The sequence below is a fragment of the Periplaneta americana genome, chromosome 5 (assembly GCF_040183065.1).
Source record: "Periplaneta americana isolate PAMFEO1 chromosome 5, P.americana_PAMFEO1_priV1, whole genome shotgun sequence".
Lineage (NCBI taxonomy): Eukaryota > Metazoa > Arthropoda > Insecta > Blattodea > Blattidae > Periplaneta > Periplaneta americana.
Genome location: NC_091121.1, coordinates 116,841,238 through 116,856,287, shown reverse-complemented (window position 1 = coordinate 116,856,287; position 15,050 = coordinate 116,841,238). Strand labels below are relative to the sequence as shown.

At 35.1% G+C, this 15,050-nt stretch overlaps 1 protein-coding gene across 2 annotated transcripts in view; it reads left to right on the top strand.

Moving 5' to 3' along the window:
• Snx27 (sorting nexin 27) overlaps positions 1–15,050 on the top strand; it is a 311,819-nt gene that overhangs the window by 146,656 nt on the left and 150,113 nt on the right. The window contains exon 1 of one of the 2 annotated variants that reach the window (XM_069826413.1): positions 13,998–14,254. The exons of the other annotated variant lie outside the window; for it this stretch is intronic. Within the exon in view, the coding sequence (XP_069682514.1) occupies positions 14,154–14,254 (101 nt within the window). The 5' untranslated portion in view covers positions 13,998–14,153. Of the gene's footprint in view, positions 1–13,997; positions 14,255–15,050 lie in introns of those variants that run through there. 2 annotated transcript variants of the gene reach the window in all.

Sequence of the window (15,050 nt, the reverse complement as noted above, 5' to 3'; positions counted from 1 at the left end):
TCAAAAGCATCGCACTTGGAACTTGTCGCAGGCAAAGATGACACACAGAACTAGCATTTTTATTATCATTACTAAGAACCACTCCGGCAATCTACTGACACTTGGAACAATTGGCACATAGAACATGACATCAGAAAACAAATTTAACCAAAAATGTCACTTAGAACGTATGACATTTCCACCCTTCAATTATATTGTTTAGAAACGTGCCACTATTCTTATACGTATACTGTATGCATAATAAGATTAAAAAAGAATGGGCCGACGACAAAAGTCTTAAGTTCCAGGAAGAGAATAGTGCGCATGCCCGTCTCCTTGAAACTCCAGTTCATAAGATGACACAATTAAACCTTGTGGATGTGCTGTATTTTGTTCTAAAATATGTTATAAAATAAACGAAAGGATGATTCTAGCTGCATCAGAGCATCTGAAGAGTGAAATAGCAATAAAATTGATAAATACTAAATCCGTCGAAACGGGGTACAACATTTATCGAAACGAAAACGTAATACGCCGGATTAAAGAATGAGCTATTGTAACGTAGGTGGCTTAAATATGGGTCTAACATTGGTTGTAGTTGGTTCGAATCTCCGTTGATTTAATTTTTTACATTACAGACTTACCATTATAAGATTTTATATACGCCATTCACACAAGTACCAAGACGTGGCGACATCGCCTGAAAGTGGATTGAGTATTTAGTAAATAGAACACCCCCACCCCCGGACAACACTACTGTCTGTTAATAAAGCCGTCTGCATTTATATCTGATTTATAGCTTTTAAAAATATGTTTAACTACAACATTAAAACATGTTTTCATTCATTCATTTAGTGTTCTGCCCAAGGGCAGGTCTTTCACTGCAAATTCAACTTTCTCCAGTCTTCCCTATTTTCTGCCTTTCGCTTTGTCTCCTCATATGATCCGTATATCTTAATGTCCATCATCTGATATCTTCTTCTACCTCGAACTCTTCTACCGTTCACCATTCCTTCCAGTGCATCCTTCAGTAGGCAGTTTCTTCTCAGCCAGTGACCCTATCAATTCCTTTTTCTCTTCCTGATCAGTTTCAGCATCATTCTTTCTTCACCCACTCTTTTCAACACAGCTTCATTTCTTAGTCTGTCTGTCCACTTCACACTTTGTCGTAATGTCCATGTATCTGCCCCATACAATGCCACACTCCATATAAAATGCATTGTAAACATTAATTTAGTATACTATTTGTTTTAATAATGACAATACTGAAGTGATACTGTTTACCATTCTTGAGTTCATATTGGTTTCTAACTTTCTGTATGCTTTGTTTACCTATATTCTTCAGAGGGAGCGTTGACAACGTTTGAAAGCCAATTTTCATAAACAACAAAACAATATTAGAAATAATAAAAAGTATAGCTATATGTTATAATAATACAGTAGAGCATCGATTATCCGAAACAATTGGGGACGGGTGGTATTCGGATAACTGATTTTTCGGATAACCGATCATTTACGAAAACAAATTGTACCGGTGCACAGTGGGCCAGACTGAGTAAAAAATGGGACAAAATTGAAAAAATGAACTTTTTTTTACAATACTTTTGACAGTGTATACTCATAGTAGGGATGCTGATGAGCACTAAACTCATGATGCATCATCGATAACATGTTTTAACAGCTGTGGCTACAGCCTTGAAAGAGAGCAATTGTAATCAGGCGATAGCGCACCAGTCAGTCCTAGGCCGTGCGCTTGAGACAGTGGTGTGTGCTACGTGGTCATATTCGTGAATAAAGAAATAACAATGGCTGAGAATGTTAGAACAAAGGGTAGGTTTTATTAGGAATACATGTAATTTTGAATTGGTTTATATAGAGTGTAAATATTTGTGATAACTCGGAGGGATGCAATTTAAGCTAATATATTTTAGTTTTCAATATTTAAAGAGGGTTATAAAGTGCGAAGTGCGTGTCACTCGATGTTACGAAAACTTTTGTGTCGATGGTTTAAACAGATCTTATAGATTGCAGAAAAGTCGTATTCAGCTGCAGCTACTTGCACTTTTCTGTTTAATGTGCAAAAATTCAGATACCTACGTACAGTATTATTCATTACTATTCCAGATGACCGCTGTTTTTTTACACTGTGAAATCATGGAAGCCTTACTACAAAATAATAATGATAAGACAGCTGTTCATGAGTTTGTTATTTCATAATTAGGATTACGTGAAAATTGTCAACAAGATTTTTCTTCAGAACTAAAGAAAAAAAAAGTTCATTCTGCAGTAATTTGAATGAAAGATAGCAGAATTGCTACAGAATGAAAAATAAATAGGAAGAAAAATATGGCAGTTCATTGGATTAAGAATTTAAGCTGCTCCCAAGTAATAAATTTCATGTTGAACATTGGCTGGATGTTCCTAGTTGTATAGTCATTCTGGTCATCCAAGAAAATTGTTCTCTGAATCATCTCAGAAGACCAAGAGGAGGAAAATTGAACATCTCAGAGAAGCTGCTGATCCTGCTGCGCTTGTTCTTGCTACTCAGATAAGTCTGAAGGCTTCTGGTAAAAAGAACCAGCTAAACTAATGGAAAATTCTGTAAGCACACTAACCCGTGCGACAAAAATTCCAACTGCATATAACGAGCATAGTAGTTCCTGCAAAAATGTTGCAAAATATAGTGGTGATGACGTTTTAGCCCTGATAATGGATACGACATTATCTAAGTACCAGTACACTTTATTGAGACTACAAGCAAAATGTAGAAATGTAGATTTATATCCAGCGTACAATGAAGTTCGAGAAGCAAAGCTGCATTGCTGTCCATGTGATATTACTCTGACAGAGATAAGTGCAGAAGTGAAGTTACAGGACTGTTAGATCATATAGCCAGACGAATTTATGAAAAGGAGAAAGGAAGAAATTCAGAGTCGGTTTCCAAATGAGATGGGACTTCTTGTGGACAAACCTAAACCAGGAGAGAGTGGAACCTCAAAGAACGGGAATACTGCTAGAAGATTCTTCTCAAATCCCGAATTAACATATCCATAATCGGGATATATAAAGACTTAGTTATAAGTTTTGCAGTTGTTCTTCGAGTAATTTCTAGTAGAAGAGACTTTAAAATTGATTCGTTCAATCAATATGCGCTAGAAAATGCAAAATTGTTCATTCAGAAGTATCCCTAGTTTAACCTCCCAACTAGCGTACACAAAATTCTCATCCATGGGTCTCAGATTATTAACTCAGCTCTGCTTCCAATTGCACAGTTATCTGAGGAGGCTCATAATAAAGAAATTAAAATAATATATCGAGAGCCCCACACAAGGAAAAGTTCTCGTAAAAACACAGTGACAGATTTAGTCAACAACCTTCTCATATCTTCCGATCCTCTCATTTCAAATATCACAATGTCACATAAAAACACAAAACTCCCTTGTGGAAGAAAGGATTACAGCTATTGAAAGACTCTAGTGAGGAAGAAGAAGAAAGTGTCGTTCATGAAGAAAATGCCAGTAATGAAAATGTAATGATGAGGCATCAGATATTGAATAAAAAAACTATTATGTTGTGAAAGTGCTTTAAACTTAAAGAAAAAGTGAAAACTATTGAAACTATTGATTTTATGCATCCAAGAAAACAAGAGAGACATAAAATAATTTTGTCCCATTTTGAGTCGATTCTGGCCCACTGTGCGGTGTCATAGTAGCAGTATGAAACGAAGAAATACTGATATTAAACACAAAACTGTACATACAGTATATATTTTGTATCGCACGTCTTACAAATAACACACAAAACTGACTAGCCTAGTTTGACAAGTTAAAAACGGCCATTAAAGGAAAAGAAGTTTTTTATTTATTTATTTTTTATTTATTTTTTTTTTTTTTTACTTCAAAGCTGAGACTCGTTTTTTTACCGCTAAATCTCGCAAACACCGCTAGCGAAACTTCTACAAGGCGCGCGCGCACAAATTCAAATTTGCCGACTGGAACGCTTTCGGTTAACCAATGTTTCGGTTGGTCGATATTCGGATAATCGATGCTCTACTGTATATAACATATTATATTGATATTTCATATTCTTTGCCAGTCATATGTCCGATACTTGCAAGCGTTTAGGTTCTTGAAGCCCCTTTTTGGACCAGTCATGATATTGGAAAAAATAATTAGGGCCTACATATCGAATTAAACCGGTAAAATTTCGCGTCGTTTTATTTCGCTACATATTAAAATTATTTTACCTTGATATATATTTTGAATATTAACTCCAGAAATAAATTGTATTTTCGTCCAAAAACACCCGTGACACCTACGAAATCTTCACAACTCTCATTATATAGGATCACTCACGTCTTACGAATGTGCTATGACAAGGGAAGAGAATCCTATTACAATGATATAGTCGTCACTCAGGGCAGCGATTATGTATGTGGCTTGGTTTGCAACATTTGTCAAAAAACAAATAGAAATAATATCATCATCATCATCATCATTATCATCATCATCATCATCATCATCATCATCATCATCACCAACAACATATTTTACGACACTGATTACGTCAAGATTGTTCCGGTTTCAAAGTGGTTTGATATTTGTCAGATTAGCGTTTTCTTGGGCGACCTATGTTTTTCCTTTCAACTGGCTTGTAATGAAGCTATTTCTATGGTATTACAGGTAGTTCTATTCATTCTACGTGTTATCTCCATTTATTATTGTAGTCTTCTGTTATCAAGATATTTAATTGTAATTTCCCTTTGGTAACGCCTCCTATAAAATTGAGTACCGGGTCTTTCCCGAGGGTAAAAGGCGGTCAGAGCGTGGTGCCGACCACACCACCTCATTCTAGTGCCGAGGTCATGGAAAGCATGGGGCTCTACCTCCATGCCCCCCAAGTGCCTTCATGGCATGTTACGGGGATACCTTTACCTTTTTTTTCCCCCTTTGGTAACATGGCTATACTTCAGCCTCGTACAGATATGAGCGCCGAAACCCGTAGCGCAACCACGTCCCGCGCCAGGGCAAGATTACCCTCGGTGGTTGCTCGATGAACTTTTGGAACCCGCGCCGGAGTCCGCAACACGACGGCCTGGTTGCACCAACTCTTGTTAAATATTTAACATGTCGTTAAGGCAGTTTAACAGCATACTTAACTGAAGTGATGTTTCATCAACTGTTGTTACTGCTAACATCATGTTAAACCCACTGTTAAATTAACATAGCATACTCCCTCAGTTAAATCCTTACCGTTACAGCGTGAATCATGGCTGCCAGAGAACATATGTTACACGTCGCATTATTATATCGAGATATATTTGCAGTGAAAACAATTAGATGGAATCACTACTTCAGCATTTTTAGTTATTCAGAATAGATATGTTCATAAATACTAAAGTGATTCATATTAATATTAGCACTGCATCCACAGTAAAGAGAAGATAATGTGTTGATTAACGTAAGCATTTCTGTGATTATTATTTCGTTTTAATAATCAGATATAATTGCAGATTTTCAAAACGATATTTCTTTATTTCACTGATTTAACAGTTCACATGTAATTATGACCAATGGCGTGTGAAGATATGTTAGATAGGCTATATAAGATATGAAAATAATGTTAACGCTTATTCAGCATCACATTATTTTCATTTTCTATTGGTTCTATTTGATCCTGGATAATTGAAAGGATCTTCGTACAAATATCAACTTTGAGAGTGAAAGTACCACCGTCAGTTTTCAAATGTTCCACTGTATCTTGTGCATGGCCCGTCTTAGTATTTCTTTTAATATTTTCATAACATTGATTTGTTTCATAGTTTGCGTTTTCACATCCAAATGGCGATTGGAAATATTGGGTTAAAGAGACCCATGTTTCTTCCTTTTTCCTAATGAAAGTTCCATCACTACGTTTGAGTTCAATTACATTCATATAATTGCTAGATCTACTAAAAATTATATTTCTCATATGAGGTAAAATTACTGCTCCTTACACTTTCTTTTTCTCGATTTCCGTTGTAATTATGTTAGTCTCCAATACTTCCATAATGTAAAAAATACAATTCTCCGCTAAAACAAATGACTACACCAACTAAAGGCACATTCAGTAAACTTTCATACAATCACTGCTTCTTTGATTCCTGTTAAATTACTCTTAACATCATGTTACCTAACCAAAGTACCTCAAATAGTTGATGAAACACTATTACACTAACAGGATGTTTAATTTTTAACAACACGTTAACATGCTGTTAGCGTTATTTTAACGAAGTTTGGTGAAACTGGGCCCTAACCTACCAGTGTCCGCCAGTTCAGGTACTCCTACTTTCAATCATGGACGTAGCTGCAGCAGCGTGTATTTATTTGCATTTTGCATGCAAAAAGAAACGGAAACAGAGGCAATAGTAGGAAACATAGTTACATATCATATACAAGTAGAAATAAATGTGTGATTCAAATTTGCTGGCTGACTTGAAGTTCAAAACAGTTGGTGGACATTATAAAAATTTTACCAAAATGTCATCTACAGAAACGAGTTATTAGAACGATTTTGTTATTTAAAGTACAAAACCTTGTAATTTTTTCTTTTTTTAGGAATACAGAATATTGGTACGAGTATTTATTTGTATAGCCTATACAGGTCACTAAATTAGTGGCGAGCATAGTCGGCGCTGCTGTGCGGTCCGCTTTATCTAGTTGTTCCGAGAGATGAAATGAAAGAGAAGTGAAGTGTTGGAATGAAAGAGGGAAACAGAGTACCCCGAGAACGTCTATTTTTCCACCATACATTCCATGCAGACCGAACCCGGACCGTCTTCATGGAAGGTCAGTGCACTAGCACTGTAGCCATACATGCGATACGAATGGGTGTTGTCCACACCTGTGGAGTAACGGTCAGAGCGTCTGGCTGCGAAACCAGGTGGCCCGGGTTCGAATCCCGGTCGGGCCAAGTTACCTGGTTGAGGTTTTTTCCGGGGTTTTCCCTCAACCCAATAGGAGCAAATGCTGGGTAACGTTCGGTGCTGGACCCCGCGGTTGCGCTATAATGTTCTGTTGCAAGTCTGGACGCACCTTTATATAAATAATACCGCATACAATTATTAATTTGTGAGAAGGATAAGGGTCTGGGATATTATTATTATTATTATTATTATTATTATTATTATTATTATAAAAGTGCTATGGTAAACATATGAAACTGACTATATATTTTGTTTACTTATATTTGATGTGCTTCTGATTTTCGAGAAAGCAAATGAACTATTAATTTTGTATACAGGCCAGGTCGTGCCTAATATTAGTGCAAATGATGGGCTGTAATATGTTTGCAACACTTGCATAACCAAGTTTATTAACAAATTCCACTAACACTTGTCATTAAAAATGTAAAATAATACAATAAAAAAATCAATCCTGCCGGGAAGCGAACTTGCAACCTCCGACCCCGAAATCAGAAACCTTACCCCTACACTACAGCATCTCGTTAGTTTTGCTGCATTGTAGACGGATCACTATTAAAGAATCAACCGGAACAAACATCAAAGCATTTGATATTGGAGGAGAAAAATTTGCTCCGGCGCCGGGGATCAAACCCGGGTCCTTGGTTCTACGTACCAAGCCCTCTAACCATTGAGCTACCCCGAAGTTCAATCCACAATACCGGATCGAATCCCTCTTCTCCAGTGTTTTTCCCTATGTGGCCTGACTCCAAGTTCAACATGTATGTTCACATATTTTACATTAAGTCAACTGCAATTATACAAGGAACGCACTCAGTTGAGTGAATTGGTGGCCGGGATTCCACAGTAATATGCACTGTTGCTCGAAGAATCTACGTAAAGATAAATTTTTTGGTCTTACCAGAATACATCTGTTATGGTAACAATTGATATTAGAGGAAAAAACTCCAGAAACCCACTCGAGTTGTGTGGTTAAAAAGGGAAAAATTGAGAAATGTCGGGTGAAGATTTTGGGTACCTCAGTCAGTGGAGCGTTGGTACCCTAACCCAAAAGTACTGGTATCGATGCCCGGTCTCGGAAGAATTTTTCTCTTGAATTCATTCAAGTCTGCGTTACAGGGAGCTTTGCCTGAAAGCTGGATTTCCATATCTAATTTTGGTTTCATAATTAATTTGCCGACTTTAAAATGTCAACCTCCTTCAGATTTGATAATATTCGTATTACAATTCAATTTTCATTCATAGTTTCCTGCCCAAGATTAGGTCTGAAAACCCAACATTCTCCAATATTCCCGATTTCCCTTCTCCGCATACGATCAATATAATATATCTTAATATTGTTTATTGTTAGAAAAATACAATACAAAGAAATTGTAAATTCTAGCACACCCCTGAAAGAGAGAGTTCTCTTGCTTAGGGGGAGGGGAGGGAGGATTCGATACATAATAAATTTACATGCATAAATTACAATACAGTAACAGCTAAAAATTAATAATTATTCATAACAATTGCTTACATACATTTTTAAATTTAAAACTGTTGGAGGTAAATAGATGTATTTCATTATTAATTAATTTATTAATGCTGTCTATCATGTGATATCTTCTTCTGCCCCGAACGTTTCTTCCGTTCACCATTCCTTCCAATACATCCTTCAGAAGCAGTTCTTTTTAGCCAGTTACCCAGCCAGTTACTTTTTTTTTCTTCCTAATCGTTTTCGGCACCCACTCTTTCTAACACGCTCCATTCTTCTCCGTATCCACATTTCACATGCTTCTACTTCTTTTTCTTCACTTCGTCGTAATATCCATGTTCCTTCCTCATTCATTGCCACGCTCTACACAGAGTATTTCACTAGTTTCTTCCTTAGAATATGATATGATACATAATATAATATAATATAATCACTGGTTGAGAAGAAACTGTCTGCTGAAGGATACACTGGAAGCAATGGTGAACGGGAGAAGAATTCGGGCAGAAGACGATATCAGATAATAGACGACATTAAGATACATGATCCATATGTGGAGACATAGAGGAAGGGAGCAAATAGGGAAGATTGAAAAATGCTGGGTTTGCAGTGAAACACCTGCCGTTGGACAGAAACTATGACATAATGACACACGGGACAGAAACATGCACTTTACAACAAAGTGAAAGGATAATATGATATATGATACATAATATAATATAATATAATATAATATAATATAATATAATATAATATAATATAATATAATATAATATAATATAATATGATATTAGTTAATAATTGTACCTATTTTTAAGAAGGGGGACAAAACCAACTGTGGTAATTTTCGAGGAATATCACTTTTGTTGATGTCGTACAAAATTTTGTCTAATATTCTTTTGAGAAGATTAGCTCCGTACGTAGATGAAATTATTGGGGATCGTCAGTGCGGTTTTAGGCGTAATAGATCGACTATTGATCAGATTTTTTGTATTCCACAGATAATGGAGAAAACATGGGAGTATAAGGGTACAGTACATAAGTTATTCATAGATTTCAAAAAGGCATATGACTCGGTTAAGAGGGAAGTATTATATGACATTCTTATTGAATTTGGTATTCCCAAGAAACTAGTTCGATTAATTAAAATGTGTATCAGTGAAACATACAGCAGAGTCCGTATAGGTTAGTTTCTATCTGATGCTTTTCCAATTCACTGCGGGCTAAAGCAGGGAGATGCACTATCACCTTTACTTTGAACTTCGCTTTAGAATATGCCATTAGGAAAGTTCAGGATAACAGAGAGGGTTTGGAATTGAACGGGTTACATCAGCTTCTTGTCTATGCGGATGACGTGAATATGTTAGGAGAAAATTCACAAACGATTAGAGAAAACACGGAAATTTTACTTGAAGCAAGTAAAGCGATCGGTTTGGAAGTAAATCCCGAAAAGACAATGTATATGATTATGTCTCGTGACCAGAATATTGTACGAAATGGAAATATAAAAATTGGAGATTTATCCTTCGAAAGGGTGGAAAAATTCAAATATCTTGGAGCAACAGTAACAAATATAAATGACACTTGGGAGGAAATTAAACGCAGAATAAATATGGGAAATGCGTGTTATTATTCGGTTGAGAAGCTTTTATCATCTAGTCTGCTGTCAAAAAATCTGAAAGTTTGAATTTATAAAACAGTTATATTACCGGTTGTTCCGTATGGTTGTGAAACTTGGACTCTCACTCTGAGAGAGGAACATAGGTTAAGAGTGTTTGAGAATAAGGTGCTTAGGAAAATATTTGGGGCTAAGCGGGATGAAGTTACAGGAGAATGGAGAAAGTTACACAACGCAGAACTGCACGCATTTATTCTTCACCTGACATAATTAGGAACATTAAATCCAGACGTTTGAGATGGGCAGGGCATGTAGCACGTATGGGCGAATCCAGAAATGCATATAGAGTGTTAGTTGGGAGACCGGAGGGAAAGAGACCTTTGGGGAAGCCGAGACATAGATCGGAGGATAATATTAAAATGGATTTGAGGGAGGTGGGATATGATGATAGAGACTTGATTAATCTTGCACAGGATAGGGACCGATGGCGTGCTTATGTGAGGGCGGCAATGAACCTTCGGATTCCTTAAAAGCCAATTGTAAGTAAGTAAATATAATATTATTTATTCTGTTGTAATTAAGGCCACGAGACCTTCTTTTCCACACTACCAGAAATACAACTGCAATAATAAAAGAAAATCAAACTATAAACAAAGTAAAACCACACGAAAATATAGAGAGACTAGTCATACAAACTTTAAATGAGTAATTAGCTATAAAATTATATCCTAGTTAATTAACATTAACGAATATAAACAAGACACTTGCAATTTTACATCTAGAGCACAAACGCAAATCAAAGATGTAGCAATACAAAAAAAACCATGAAATAAGACAAAATATAATATATAATATCTATACTAATAATAAATCTGCAGCCAAAATTTTTCTGGTAATTTTCGATTTTCCAAAAATAATTGGTGTTAAAATGTATAATTAATCATCCTGAAACCGAAAATCGCTTTTTTGACATTTTTGTTTGTCTGTCTGTCTGTCTGTCTGTCTGGATGTTTGTAACCTTTTCACGCGATAATGGCTGAACCGATTTATATGAAAATTGAAATATAAATTAAGTTCGTTGTAACTTAGATTTTAGGCTATGTGGCATTCAAAATACTTTATTTAAAAGGGAAGTTATAAGGGGGCTTAAATTAAATAAACCGAAATATCTCCCTTATTTTTAATTTTTGTGAAAAATGTTGCATAACAAAAGTTTCTTTAAAAATGTTTTCCGGTACGTTTCATTCCAAGCAAAATTTTGATGGGACCAAATTGCACCAAAAACGGATGTTCTCTGAACCAAATGATCATATTTTAATTATTTGCATGTAATAACAGTTAAGAAATATGTTAAAGGAATTATCATTGCACTAAATGAGTGGTCTCTGGACCAAAATGATCGCATTTTAATTATTTAAATAAAGTTTAAATTAAGTGACATATTAAACGATTTATCCTTCTATCAAACACGAATGTTCCCTGGACCAGATGTCCTATTTTAATTATGTAATTACTTTATATTTATTTCTAACAAGTGCAGCGGAGCGCACGGGTACAGCTAGTAATATAATACAATATAATATAATATAATATAATATAATATAATATAATATAATATAATATAATATAATATAATATAATATAATATAATATAATATAATATAATATAATATAATATAATATAATATGTGTAGAGAGAAGGGAACTGGCCATCCCACCTCATTATCTCCTGGGCCAGTTGCCTCATAAGTGGTACCTTGTTAGTATCACTTGTGAGGTTGAACCTGTGTTCGGACAGTTGACTGAAGAACAACAACATAATATAATATAATATACCTAATATAATATAATATAATATAATATAATATAATATAATATAATATAATATAATATAATATAATATAATATGTGTAGAGAGAAAGGAACTGGCCATCCCACCTGATTATCTCCTGGCCTATTTGCCTCATAAGTGGTAACTTGTTAGTATCACTTGTGAGGTTGAACCTGTGTTCGGACAGTTGACTGAAGAACAACAACATAATATTATATTATATAATATGTGTAGAGAGAAAGGAACTGGCCATCCCACCCCATTATCTCGTGGCCTAGTTGCCTCATAAGTGGTACCTTGTTAGTATCACTTGTGAGGTTGAACCTGTGTTCGGACAGTTGACTGAAGAACAACAACATAATATAATATAATATAATATAATATAATATAATATAATATAATATAATATAATATAATATAATATAATATAATATAATATAATATAATACAATATGATATAATATAATATGTGTAGAGAGAAAGGAACTGGCCATCCCACCTCATTATCTCCTGGCCTAGTTGCCTCATAAGTGGTAACTTGTTAGTATCACTTGTGAGGTTGAACCTGTGTTCGGACAGTTGACTGAAGAACAACAACATAATATAATATAATATAATATAATATAATATAATATAATATAATATAATATGTGTAGAGAGAAAGGAACTGGCCATCCCACCTCATTATCTCCTGGCCTAGTTGCCTCATAAGTGGTACCTTGTTAGTATCACTTGTGAGATTGAACCTGTGTTCGGACAGTTGACTGAAGAACAACATAATATAATATAATATAATATAATATAATATAATATAATATAATATAATATAATATAATATGTGTAGAGAGAAAGGAACTGGCCATCCCACCTCATTATCTCCTGGCCTAGTTGCCTCATAAGTGATATCTTGTTAGTATCACTTGTGAGGTCGAACCTGTGTTCGGATAGTTGACTGAAGAACAACAATATAATATAATATAATATATAATATAATATAATATAATATAATATAATATAATATGTGTAGAGAGAAAGGAACTGGCCATCCCACCTCATTATCTCCTGGCCTAGTTGCCTCATAAGTGGTATCTTGTTAGTATCACTTGTGAGGTTGAACCTGTGTTCGGACAGTTGACTGAAGAACAACATAATATAATATAATATATAATACGTGTAGAGAGAAAGGAACTGGCCATCCCACCTCATTATCTCCTGGCCTAGTTGCCTCATAAGTGGTACCTTGTTAGTGTCACTTGTGAGGTTGAATCTGTGTTCGGACAGTTGACTGAAGAACAACAACATAATATAATTAGATTAATAGAGAAAATTACAATGTACTGTATGTAATTCATTTCCAAAAAATCGTGTGTCCAGGCATCCTGGATTGCCAAAAACACAGATTAATATTATGCATACAAGAATAATAACTGATTACAGTAAGTAGATGAGTCAAAGTTACGTGAATATAGAACAAGAAGTTTAGAAATAATATAAATTATTATGTTTATTACAATCACACACTAACGAAAAAAAGGTGGAGGAATTATAATATTCGGTCTAAATGGTTTTTCAGGATTGCCACAGACCCTTTAATCGTTGAAGTGATTATTTTAGAAATGATGTCATGGATTCCAAATTTTTTAAGAGTGTTTAACAGTTAATTGTGGAATGGTGCCCCTCGCTCTGATCATTGAACCATGCACTTCCCAGGTGTCTTCCATGTGATATTTTTCTGGAAAATACGAAATAGTAGGCTCATAAATTTGTTGTTTCTCTTTGTTGACCTTAGATGGTTGTGTCTGGCTTATTTCAAATCTAACAGTTGGGTCCAATATATGTCTGCTTCTTGAATTAAATGTTTTATGCAGAAAATATAAGATATAAGAATCCATCGATGGTGGAGTGTCTGAAGTGTGGATGACTTTTCATCATGTCTTTACGATTAGAACATTCATGTGACCGGACCTTTGATCGTGCAATTCGAGTTAATAGATAAGCAAGAATCGGCAGATTGGTGATGAAATAAAGATTTCTTCTTATCAGCTGGTTTTTTTGGTTATTTAAAGCTGCTTGTGGTAATTTGATCTCCCCTCCTCCCTTCTCGAAGGCGGGAGGACTGGTTAAGTATAAAACCATTCACCTAGATGTGAGCCGGTTTCTGTTTCGATAGAGAAAGTGAAGTAACTGTTTTCCAGCGTCACTTTTTCTTGTCTGTGCGGGGATTTACACCAGACTCGTTGTGCTGCAGTGCTCCACACATCGTATGAAAACTCAGTGATAATAGTTTGGAATCATGCTAAGCTACTACGTGGGTTTACACACATGGACAGCTCTGAATTCTGAGAAAAAACGTAAAGATGATTGGTTGTTTGCTGGGTCTCCAGTTGGGACGAGGTAAGCCAGTGTGAACTTCGATAAAAATAAAATTACGCCTATGGATTGACCTTGACACTTAAAATGTAACTTAGTGTTTTACTCCTCCTTCCATATAGAATAATAAAATATACAATCAGTTATATACTCTTTTGTTACTTCTGACAGTCCATATGTGAACTTTTAGCATCATATTACCACCATATTGAATGTTGTTCATTAAAATATATAATTTAACAGGTTTAAAAATTACGAAATAAACAGGCTCATACAGCAACTGAAAACGTTCTGTTTTGGGTTAATTGAATTGTTCACGTCCATTTTGATATCCAATAAATGAAGTGTTGTTCTTACATGTTAATATAGACCTACATATTGTTAATATCGTATTCATAGTCGTCCTCTGTCATTAAGGATTAGACCCATTTGTCCGTTTGGTTTTTCACTGTTTATGAGAATTATGAACCAACAGTAGCAATACTCTCTGGACATGTGGTTAGCATGACACAAGAAAGCCTCTCAAAAGGGATACACCTACAGTTCCAAGGGAGTGGAGATAATTTCGCTTCTTCGCCTAGGATGACAACTACATTTTTAAAGTTTACAAATGTTACCACATGAACGATAACAAAGGACTTCGTTTAATTCATTTGTAAGAAAAATAAAATAGTTTGAGCTTCGTGTTTCGACTTGTATACTAGAGATAAATATCCGATGTGCAGTTTTTGTTTTTACTCGATTATGTTTTTGAATGTGCTTATTTGAAAGTGAAATATATTAATCTGTTGAAAGAAACTGTTGTAGAAGTACATTATAT